Source organism: Dunckerocampus dactyliophorus, chromosome 11 (assembly GCF_027744805.1).
Source record: "Dunckerocampus dactyliophorus isolate RoL2022-P2 chromosome 11, RoL_Ddac_1.1, whole genome shotgun sequence".
Lineage (NCBI taxonomy): Eukaryota > Metazoa > Chordata > Actinopteri > Syngnathiformes > Syngnathidae > Dunckerocampus > Dunckerocampus dactyliophorus.
This window is the reverse complement of record NC_072829.1, coordinates 29811425-29824047: the sequence shown is the minus strand read 5'-3', so window position 1 is coordinate 29824047 and position 12623 is coordinate 29811425. Positions and strand designations below refer to the sequence as shown.

The window sequence follows — 12623 nt, the reverse complement described above, 5'->3', positions numbered from 1 at the left end:
GAAATGGACGCCAACCAAATCAATTTTCCCCAAAAGAAATAATGTAAATCCAATTAATCCCTTCCAAAAAGCCCAAAATTTTAGTTTTTCAATTACAGACGTCCCTCGTTTTTTGCGGGACGTTTATCCCAGACCCAACAAACTCCACGATGTAGGAGTCAATGTTAATAAATGGGTTATTTTTGGAGTTAGGGCAGAGACAACCTGTTTATGACTTTCTAAATACACTTTTTAACATTATTAGAAACGTGTAGACAGGAAATAACACCCCTATAGTCACATTTACACTCCTTTTATTCATTGTTAACAACACATTGCAACTCTTATGCTGCAGGGACTCAATACAGCCGCTAGCTAGAAAGCTAGTGAGCTAAACAGTTCACCTCAAATTTATTTCTTCTAAACTTAAGAAGCCAAAAATGTACCACTTCCACAGGAAATGGGAGGAGAACATTTTTTCACTGTATCATGTGGGACACATGCCATGGCTGACTTCATGACTTCATGCAGTGTTAAGTTAATGTCATGTAAGCTAATGTGTCAATGTTTTGTGTCATTACTGCCACCTAGTGACCACAATACTACATATAACTTGTATTTCAATATGTTTGGACTTAAAATAGACCATAGTCTACCACCAAATAGCCATCTTTTATTAATTAATGAATTTCTGAGAAAAATGTAATATAGTGAGGGATGACTGTATAGTTTTACATGCAGTAACCAATTCCAAATACATATACAGTAAATACATATAAATGATGAATGAAAGTGATAAATGAACATTAAAGGTTACTTTTACCTTCATTGAAGGTACGATTCTTGATGTAAGCGTTCCCAAAGACAAGTACCCTTTAATGTTCATTTATCCCTTTCATTCGTCATTTATATGTATTTAGAATTGTTTTATACATGTTAAACTCTAAAAATTGTATTTTGTGTTGACATTTTTGAGTCAGCAAGCTAGCTTTATTATCATGATCAAACTGTGTGTATGGTTATATTGCCTTATCACTTTGTAGGTACTTACAGTACATTGGGCAAGAAGTACATTAGGAATACAGGACGTGAACAAATGCATTGCAGCTGATGTGAAACGGATGAGGGGTGGAATTAAATAAGCTTTGCTTTGTCCTGCTCCTCTTTGGACAGGTGGAACTGTGAATTGTGATGTGTGTGCTCCAGTGTAAATGGTGTGCATGAATTAGCCCCTTTGTTAGAAGCTAAGGGTGTTTTGTGTATTAATAACACAACACAAGACGTGTGTCGTATTGTACGCTAACCATGAAAGCGTAGCGCAAAGGTGACCTCAACTCTAACAAACAAGCAAGTGTAAAAAGAAGCTATCCACCACAAAAAACAATAAGAATTGTAACCTTGACAAGCACTGCATGTCATTTCAAACGGTGGCGTTTGACTGTTTGAATGTTAAACGACTGCTGTTTCTGTGTAGTGGTTGTCAGGTCTTTCAGCATAACCAAGAGTATGCGGCCATCGTTAACAATAGCTGGGCGGGCTGCTTATGAGTTGCAGATGGTCTTGTTTTGCCCGGTAAGTACCGAATGGCACGCAAGAGGTTTCATCCCTGTGGTGCGTACAAGAAACCCCAAGGTGTGGACTCAGCTGTTCAGTCAAACACAACATTTCTTCTCAATGAACAACAAACAAAAAAAGGATGCTTTGATAGTCGATGGGGAGGGCTGATCCGAAAAGAACTTGGAAGGAGTGTGATTGCGTGAACAGGCCAACCATACATTTTATTTGTAGCTTTAAACGATTAGCCAGAGAAATGCAATGATGACTGCACACAAAGGAGCGAGATGCTGCTTCAAGAAATGTACGTGTCTGTGAGGCATATTTCATATATCTCTGTTGTTCCAACTTGAAATAACCACTGTTTTTCAATGCGTGCAAGGCCCCCTGCCCCACATGCACACATTTAGCACATTAGCATGTAGAATAATGCACGACAACTTCACTGTGAAACTGTCTGACGTGTCATTGTGCAGTGGTGTAGAATCTACATCATGGATGTACACACTCCAAATGTTAAGACCACTTCAAAAGTTGCAAACATTTCAACTTTGCATGGTTGGATCTCAAGGTGGTTCTACGTGGAGCTTCAAAATGCAAGAAGAAGAAATGGGAGGGAGCCAAAAAATGTTTTGAGTAAACAATTCACTGCAAACAAACATTAAAGTGCAATAGGCCGTTTATCAGCTGATCAATAGTTTACGACTAAAAAAAAAAACAGAAACTCTCGTAAAGTAGAAATAAAATATTCAAAAAAGGAGTCGGTGATGATTGGCTGCACCATTCTTGTTAATGAGCTGAAAAATGGGTTTTGGCGTGCTTGTTGCCAGGGTTTCCAGAAAGCTGGTGGGAATGTTGCTTCACGGAGGGCATCCACTGTCTGGAACTGATGTCCATTTTTGATAATCCATCCCTAAATGTTCTCCATTGGATTTAGATGAGGGCAACACGCAGGATGGTCCAAAAGAGTGAGCTTATTCCTCTGAAAGAAGTCCTTTGTGAGGTGCAGCATTGTCCTGTTGAAAAAGCCAGTCATTACCACACAGACGAGGGCCTTCAGTCATGAGGGATGCCCCCTGAAACATCTCCACATAGCCAGCTGCCGTTTGACACCCCTGCACAACCTGACGCTCCATTGTTCCATTGAAGGATCATGATGGTGAACATCTCAGGTGGGATCTCGGAACATCGGAAGCCATCAAGACCGTTAAGGTTAAATTTTTTTCTCATCAGAGAATAAAACTTTCTTCCACCTTTCAATGTCCCATTTTGGTGCTCTCCTGCAAATTCCAAAAGGGGAATTTTGTGGCCTTGAAGGAGACGAGGCCTTTGAAGATGTTAAAAGCCTTCTGATGGTTATTGAACTGCACTTGGCACCAGTAACAACCTTCATTTGGGCTGAGGATGGTCTTGACGGACAGCCAATGGGATCCTCCGGCTCATTTTTTTGGGTTTACCACTTTTTGTTCCATAACCCTCAGGAAGTTTGAAATGACTTACGGCGTCCAACCTCAGCAGCAATGGCGCGCTGCGACATGCCTCGCTTATGCAGCTCAACAATCCCACCGCGTTCAAAGAGAGAAAGCTCTTTTGCCTTTGCCATCAAGAGATGACGACAGTGTGAACACCTGACACTAAATCACATTCAATCCACATCTTTGTGAAGAGTTTTACCTTTAAAAGGCTGTGCTCTTAAGCTTTTGATCAGCTGATGAAGCCTACTTCACTTTGATGCGTCTTTGCAAGAAATTGCTTACGCATTTCTTGTTTTTGCATTTTGAAGCTCTACTTAGAAACTCCATAAGATCCAACAGTGCAAAAACGACATTCTTGCCATTTTTCAACTGGTCTTAACATTTTGATCAGGAGTGTATATTATTATTACAGCAATATCGTAAATGAAAGAAAATGGCAGTTTTCTCGTACTGCTGGTAATTCCTGGTGGTTAATCTATCTTACCTACCATTTCCAGCAGCTCCACATACGCCCTTTTTGCATTATTGAACGAGTCATCACAAACGCTCGTGGAAATATGAAGCAGGATGTGATTGTAAAGTACGAGGAGAATGAAGGCCTCACATGCGACATCTTGAACAATACACATCGATTCAATTCAGCTTGTGATTTGTCATTTCTATTGTTTGGATTAACTTCAAAAAGTAAAAGAACACTCAGAATATAATATGACCAAAAGAAAGTACCTGGCATGAGTCTGATTATCAATGTGTAGACAATGGATGGCCAGTTTGTAGAAGTTCCAAACTGTAAATGGGTCTTAATACAACTTTTTAAAGATTGAGGTTTCATTATTTCCTTGTTTCCAAGGTTGCTACAGTTGTGGTTTAGCTGAAAAATAACAGTCAGCTGCCCTGCCCAGGACCTGCTAAAGCCAGTTCATGTGATCTCGATGGAATGTGCTTCCTTATTCCTAACCAAGTCTTTTGTCTTTCACCTCAAACTATTACTGTACAAAGAAATCCTTGACTATTGTCATGACTATCAACAGCCAGTCTTATACAAGGGATTTTGTGAAGGGAATGTTTCTTTTTTTTTGTTGTAAGAACACAAAAATGCAATCAACCATCAAAATAAACGAGGTGGCTGATATCTTAAATTGTGTGAGGTCCACAGCATTGCCAGTAATTACCCACTTGAAGTGTTCCCTTACTCAAAGAGCACTTCATGTTGCCTTGCAACACTGACAGCTGAAGTCGACCCTGCATTGTTTCTTTGCCATTTGGGTGGGTATTTATAGAGTTGCACCTCGCAATGTCACAATATCCAGTATTTCACTCAGGCAGCCAAAGTTCTACACGGCCTTCTTTTATGAACTACTTTATTTACTGTACTTCTATGCAGTAGCTTAGTGTTAAAATGACACGAAGCACCTACTGTGTTCCCGCAATGACATTTCTGCTAGCTTCAGGGCTAATTCTGGAGTTTGGTTTGGGTGTGGAGCTTCAGTTGTTAAGTCATCTCTCACTTCATTTTCAACATCACACATGCGTGCGCTCGTCTGCCACACGCTCATGAAGTGACTGAGGTTTAGGCTTAGCGTGACAGTGCCGCTCACTTTAGTGTGAATAGTGTCCTGCTGTGTATGTTTGTAAGGAGCAGTCTGTCATACTGTATTGAGCTGTAAAGAATGATCACACGCCTCAAACTGAAGGCCGTCATTTCAGCTTTTGCATGCGACCGCCTTGTTCTTGATGTCCCACTTGCATGAGAGCAGCTTTGCAACCACACCGTCATCATGTCAAGGGCTCGCATGTAAAACCGGTTCCAAACATGGAACGTACACAGGAGTGACAGCGATCAGGAAGCATGGAAATAAATATACCGTAGCATCAGGAATGCTCGTGTAGCGTGGCATTATTTTGGTTTCATTACGTCACTGTTATGGGATTATTTAGAAGAACAAAATGCAACACATGGGGTAGTCTTTCATATATTTGTATTATATATTGTTACTGTGAAACCACAGAAGTAGAATGCCCCTTAAAGACATACAATACTGCCCATATTTCTGAGGAAATGTGCCCGTACAAAACACAAAGAGAAGAACAACCGTAACACATACAAATACATCCCTGATCAAAAGTTGAAGACCAATTGAAGAATGTACATTTTGCACTGATGGATCTTAAGTAGGTTCTAAGGGCAGCTTGAAAATGCAAAAAGAAGAAATGGGAGTGAGGCAAAAAACATTTTTGAGTACCGTAAGCAGTTTATTGCAAACAAGCATTAAAAGTGAAACAGGCTGTTCATCAGATGAAGACCTTAGCTTAACACCCCCCACCCCCGTCTCCCCAAAATACAAATAAAATGTTGAAAAAAAGAGTTAGTAATGAGCAGCTGTGCCATTCTTGTAAATCAGCTAAAAAAATGTGTTGGGTGTGCTTGATGCCAGTGTTTCCAGGAGGCTAGTGAGAATGTTCCAGGTGGTGAAGATGGCCTCACGGAAGGCATCCACTGTCTGGAACTGATGTCCATTTTTGTAAATCCATCCCCAAATGTTCTCCATTGGATTTAGATGAGGGGAACACGCAGGATGAGCTTATTCCTCTTTGTGAGGTGCAGCGTTGTCCTGTTGAAAAAGCCAGTCATCACCACACAGACGAGGGCCTTCAGTCATGAGGGATGGCCCCTGAAATATCTCCACATATCTGGCTGCCCCTGCACAACCTGAAGCTCCATTGTTCCACTGAAGGATCATGATGGCGCCCCCTCCACTGTGCAATGTGGAAAACATCTCAGGTGGGATCTCCTTGTCATGCCAGTAACGTTGGAAGCCATCAGGACCGTCAAGGGAGAATAAAACTTCCTTCCACCTTTCAATGTCCCATGTTTGGTGCTCTCCTGCAAATTCCAAACAGGAGAATTTAGTGGCCTTGAAGGAGACGATGCCTTTGAAGACCTAGTTTCGTGTTAAAAACCTTCTCTGGCAGATGGTGTCTGATGGTTATTGGACTGCACTTGTCTTGACAGACAGCCAATGTGATCCTCCGGCTCAGGACCAGTGACATTTTTTTTGTGTTTTTTTTTGTTCCATAACCCTCTGCGTCCAGCCTCAGCAGCAATGTCGTGCTGCAAGAGGTTTTGCTTATGCAGCTCAACAATCCCACCGCGTTCAAAGAGAGAAAACTTTTTTGCCTTTGCCATCAAGAGATAATGACGGTGTGAACACCTGACACTAAATCACATTCAATCCACAGTTTTGCCAACATTTTACCTTTCAAAGGCTGTGCTCCTCAACTGTTGATCCGCTGATGAACTATTTCACTTTCATGCTTCTTTGCATTCAATTGCTTACTCTAAACATTTTTTGTCTCACTCTCATTTCTTTTTTTCACATTTTGAAGCTCTATTTATAACCTCTTAAAGCTCTGACAGTGCCAAATGTAAATTCCTTTTCAGCTGGTCTTACAGTTCTGATCAGGACTGGATCTACCCGGCCTGCAGAGAGGCATGTTGCAGGAAAACAGCAACGTTCAAAAATAATGAAGCATTTTTACAATTTCCTAGATGCATACCTTTGAGAAATTATTGGCACTTTTAGTAACACTTTAAAAGTGAATAAGCAAGTTTATTTCTCCAATGCACATATACCGTACGTCCTATAGATTCTCTCTCTTGTCATGACGCTGCTTTCATTGCCTATAGACAGAAGAAGGTCTCTTAACAGTAACACACGCACACACACACACACACACACACATACACACACACGCACACACACCATTTCATCCAGATCCACACTCCCTCCCTCGCCGATGGTCTATAATGGATACACTCCATTCAGCCTTGGGGATTTGGCGATGGCTTTAGTTGGAAGAAAAAGCGGAACACTGAGTTGAACATTCGGCATTGTACACTTCATAATATGGGACTGGAATTTGGGAAAAGTTGACAAAAGAAGCCCCGTTTCTGGCACGGCAGCCTCAGGGTCGTGATTAGGATGGATGTAAAACATTCAAGGGGTAAGGGCCAAACATTAGAGATGTCCCGATACACAGTTTTTGGCATCCGATCCGATTTTATTTTATAGTCTTGCCGATCCGATCTGATTCTGATCCTTTTTTTTTTTAACGCTTTGTGGCGCATTACGGCACGTACCACATTGGAGTGTGGTGTGGCCCAGAGTTATGAAAGTTATACGACAATCAGATCGGCCTGATCTAATGGCGGAAGCCGATATAATCCCGATCTTCAAAATACAGCAGATCGGTAGCCGATCCTGAAGATTGGACCGGGACATCCCCACCATAAATGACTGCAGCCCATTTATCATTTGCCAGCAGAGGACACAGTCATAGCAAATAATGAACGGTACTTTTTGGCAATACAGGACTGTCGGACCTGCGTTCCTTTGTCAAGAAAAAAAAAAGTATAACACCGTAATCTCAGAGGTGGGATGAAGCAAGACTTTGGTTGTTCATTTTTGACATTCCACATCCAGCAAGGCTGTGCTAGAAGCTACACATGACCCGCTGCTGTCAGACAGTCCAGGCCCCGCACATGTTTTCCATAGCTGTGTACATACTGTAAGTCATTGACTTGAAGTGCTCTGTGTTTTCACTCTGACATGGCGGCTCTGTACACAGACTGCTGCCTGTGGGCTAACAGAATACGACGTGTTTAAACTCAGTAACCTCCCGAGCGGGGCTATTCAACGACCACAGTTTCACAAATGTAGCTCAAAGGCCGGATATACACTGTCCCATTTTGCTCACATGACCCGAGTAACCACACTGTGAATGCTTTTATTTGATATGACTGTCAAACCAAGCATTCCACATATCATCAACTTTGTGTTTTAAACTACGATGTTTTGGTGTAGCAGCCACAGGTGGGAGTAAGTCACTCATGTGCAATTCACCAGCAAGTGTCAAGTCATTGTGGTCAGAATCAAGCAAGTCACGTCAAGTCATTGCACAGGTCGAGCAAGTCGCAAGTCCAGTCATGCAAAAATCTGATGATCTACCCCCGTTTCCACATTGAAATCAGTAGAGACAGTCAATTGTATTTCAACATGAACAATAGCTGATATTATTATTATTATTATTACTATTATTATCCAACAATGATTCTAGGAATATGTTAAGTAGCTCTTGCTTGTCCTTCAGTGGAGAGTAAAGGGTTTATACCACTTACACTCCTTCTGAATCACATCCTCAAATTTGGTGACCCTTCATGCGAGTAATATGTCGACCGACGACGGCGACAACAGCGCGGCCATACCGGCGCCGCTCAGTGCTACCGAGGCAGCCAGCGGCTGTGGTTTCCACACATCCAAGGCCAGTTTCAACCACGAGGGATGTGACAAAGTAGTTCCACGTAACGGCTGCGCTGGACTTCCTCTTTCTCTCACACCGCAGAAAGGTATGAGGGACAAATTTTGTGGTTCTGAATCCGTGACTTTTTCATAGCGTGGTATACCTAGAAACTGGCGACCGCCCCGTGTCATGTTAATCTTACGCGTATTTTACACTTAACGTGACTTTAATAAGATACGTTAGCATTCATGTTAGCAAATATGACCTTTCTAGTTACCGTTTGGCTCATTTGACAAGCCAGTAAGTTAGCTAAGGACAACTTTTGCTGCACATTTTAGCAAGAAGACATATACATTAGGTAGTAATGACACTGTTAGCACACATGGAAACAGCTAGCTAAAGGACACAATCACGTAGATTACCTTTCTTTGTGGGTGTTGTAGAGCCAGATGAAGTTGATGTTGTGGTGGCCGTATCGCACATTTTTTAGCTGCAGACTTTGTGTATCGCTGTTCTCCTCTTAGTATCGTCACTGACAAGATAATCCTTGAACCCAAACGGAATTATTGTTGTATTCAAATGAGGTAGCATGTTTTCTGATTAAAAAAGAAGAAGAATACAGATGGACTCACGCAGTGTATTAACAGCAGGACACGTGGTACTGTACGCCGACCAGAGAATGCACGCAAGGCAAAATCGTGGTGTACATTTTTGACGTTAACCAAAAAAACACAATACGCCAACCGAGGTTCCACTGTATGTACTCTACTTTATTTCAATGAGAGTCGTCCTTTTCCCCTCAATTTACCGCTGCTTCGCATCATGTTGCCCCCTGCAGAGCGGTGGAAGTACTGCATGAATGAGCACCTAGTTTGATCGATGATTGTTTGGGTGATGGCCAACCGGCCGCCAGGACGAATTCAATAACTTATGTTTTTGTTTTATCAAGAACAACAAGATTGAAGATTTAGGCTCGTAATGTGCTGATGAATTAGCAGTAAACCAAAAAAGGTGGTTGCATAACGTGACACTGACGGAATGTTTGAGACACAACCAATGAGAGTGGTTTAATTTGGCCTTTTTGCTCTCACCCCTCTGGGGTGCTTGGACTTGCATGGCCTCGAGGCTCAGTTTGATATCACAGCTACCTTTGCTCCCCAGGTAGCCGGAGGCAGATGGTCATTTGTTTGCGTGTCAGGGTGCATGCTGTCCATGTGTGAACATTTCACCACATTGGCCATTTTCTAATGTACTTAACCGCAATGAGAAATCATTTTCTAATGTACTGTACTTGACCGCAATGAGAAATCATTTTCTTATGTAGCCTACTTAACCGCAACGAGAAATCTTAGTGTTTCTGACGCGATTACATACAATACAAGCTATCGCACGGAATCCTATTCTTTCTTTCTTGTTTTTTGTTTTTTACAAATGGTAAAAGAGGCGCAGCAGCTTGACAAAAAGACGTTTTCAAACATGCTAAGCTATGTCCAAAAGCAAAATGATTATTAGTCCCTATGGGAAGACAGTTAATGGATCAGAGGTGCTCCCACTTTTGCAGCCTGTGAGCTACTTTTAAATGTTCCAGTTCATCGTGATATACTGTAATAGTTTCACAAGGAAAAGTGTCGAAAACACACATTTCCATAGTGGAGTTCAGGACGCTAAGCAGAGCCATGAGACTGTTCACTATTTTGTACATAACCGGCCGTGACGAGTGAACGGAAAACTTTTGTTAAAGATGTGTCTTACCGCTCAGCTAGTTTATCTGTACAGTCATCCCTCGCTTAGCGTGGTTAATTGGTTCTGGAGCTGACTGCAATAAGTGAATTTCTGCTAAGTAGGATTCAATACTAATAAGCTGAATAAGCATAGAAAACCTGTTTAGCACTTTCTAAATACAGGGTTTAACATTATTAGAGCCCTGCAGACATGAAATAACACACCCATAGTCACATTTACAATGCTGTTATTCTTTCTTTACATCACACTGTTCAGGCTACGGGATCTCTGCAGGTACATAACAGACGGGCGCTGCTCGCATAGCAAGCTACCGAGCTAACGAGTTAGCCTCTCCAATTTACTTAAGCTAAACTTAAGAAAGTGTTTCAAAGGGAGTGGGGAAGAAGGATAACAAAGACAAAAACAACCACTTCCACATGGAATGAGAGGAGAACTTTTTCCCCACTCGATCTCAGCCGTGGCGTGTCAGCTAGGCTCTTCTGGCTCAGTAGTGATATAATCTAACATTTCTGATGCCTAGTGACCAGAATACGACATATAATCTGTCTTTCAATATTTTTGACTAATAATATGACAGTCAACCACAAATAGTGAGGAAGCGATGTAGCGAGGGACAACTGTAGTCGGAATAATAAAGATGAACGCTGCATTTCTGTATCACTGGAGGCGTCTGTTCGCCGCTTACTTTGCCGCAGAGGCACAACAGCGAATCAGGAGGGGAGTTTGCTGTCAGCTGACAAAGTGATGTTTATGACGTGGGTGACACGTGATTGACCCACACTACTTTCAATTGCGATCGACGTAATGGGCACCCCTTCGGTTGGCAGAAAACTCCGAAAAATATTCTCCACAGCATCATGAGTTTTTGGGGAGCAAGGTACACCCCAACCCTATTATCTTCTCCAGCCTCTGTGATTCCAAGATCAAACATTCAAAAACATTCTTCAGCCCGGTTTCAAATAAGACAAAATCCAAGCTTTTTTTTGTTCAGCTTCTCATTTCCATCTCATTGTTTCCACGAAGGAAGGGAACTCTTGCAATGTTTACACATCTCACCTCCTGTCACACTCGTGCTTTGATTCATTGTTGTGTAAATGTGCCACTGCCGCGGTTGGCTTCAGGTGATCTCATGCATCTGTTCTCTCTTCCTGTGCAGCCTGGGTCGGGGCGCTGGCCATGGGGATGATCTTCTTCTGTTCACCTGTGGTCAGCATGTTCACTGACCACTTTGGCTGTCGGAAAACCGCCGTCAGCGGGGCGGTGCTGGCGTTCATTGGACTGCTGAGTACATCTTTTGCAAAGTAAGCAGCGAGTGTCGCAGCGTCAAGAGCTGTTGGTCAGTGATTGGTTAACTAAAGTACCAACCTTTTATCTGGTGACCTGACTTGACTCGTACTGGATTCTTAGTTTGACATGTTTTAGTGCACAAAGGTTTCATTAAGGTGCCTCGGGTTTCATTATTCCTTTGACAAAAAACAAAATGTGCGAAAACCAAAGGAAAACGGCCAAAAGTATAAACGAAAAAATACATTTTATAGAGAATAATGAGTTTTACATGCAGAAAACAATGTGAAATGAAATAATTAGAAATGACTAATTGCATGGATAAATGAACATTTAAAGGAAAAAGGACTTTTTTGGTCTCTCTTTTGTATTCATTCTAAAGATATAAAAACAGCTAAAAAGAGGCAGCTCATGAATGTACAGGTACATAACGGGACACGCCTATTCCGCCTACGAAACCTCCAACAAGGTTTTCTGGGTTTATATCCGGGCTGTGAGCATTGGTGGCGGGAAGAAATAAACTGCTTCACGACAAATTTGTCTGTTATCATATTTTTTCTGCAGAGGGGGAAGACAGTTGAAACAGACCCCCCCCCCAGGACAGAAGCATAGTTATATAATATTATCAGGACTTATGAGGGGCAAGGACGTATTCTGGGCTCATCAGAACCCCTCGCTGTGGAAACGCCACTGGAGAAGCTTGTTTGTGGAGACAGGAGGTCTCTAGCCCCCAGAAAGTAGTCCCAGTCCAAGCGTTACCTTTCGCTAGTGGCCTGAGGCATTCTCAATAACAACAGTGATCGACTCGGTGGATGGTCACATGCACACTGAACACGTGCAAGACAGGAAATACAGCTTGATTGTGTGTAGAATACTTGTGACTTGGTTGGAGTTTTATATTGCTCTTCCTTCATCAAATCACCTCATTTCGCTTGTGACACGCAAAACTGTACGATAATTGAGGGTCGGGTAGGGTGGGGTAGGGTCTCCCAAGGCAAACAGGTCCTGGGTGACGGGCCAGACCAAGAGTGATTCAGAAGACCCGTATGAACAAACACACGAGGAGAGACCGCACCTCGCCCGGAAGTGGGATACCGGGGCCTCACCCTGGAGCCAGGCCTGGGGGAGGGGCTCGCAGGCGAGCATCTGGTGGTCGGGCTTTCACCCGTGGGACCCGGCCGGGCTCAGCCCGAAGAAGCCACACGGGATCTCGCCCCCGTAGACCCACCACCTGCGGGGGCAAGCATAAGGGTCCGGTGCATTGCGTTTTGGGTGGCGGTCGAGGGC

General features: G+C 42.7%; 1 protein-coding gene across 1 annotated transcript in view; it reads left to right on the top strand.

Annotated features, from left to right (window-relative positions):
* The window catches only part of slc16a2 (solute carrier family 16 member 2), a 46464-nt gene that overhangs the window by 7283 nt on the left and 26558 nt on the right, over window positions 1-12623 (top strand). The window contains exon 2 of the mRNA XM_054791505.1: window positions 11209-11353. Within this exon, the coding sequence (XP_054647480.1) occupies window positions 11209-11353 (145 nt within the window). The remainder of the gene's footprint in view (window positions 1-11208; window positions 11354-12623) is intronic.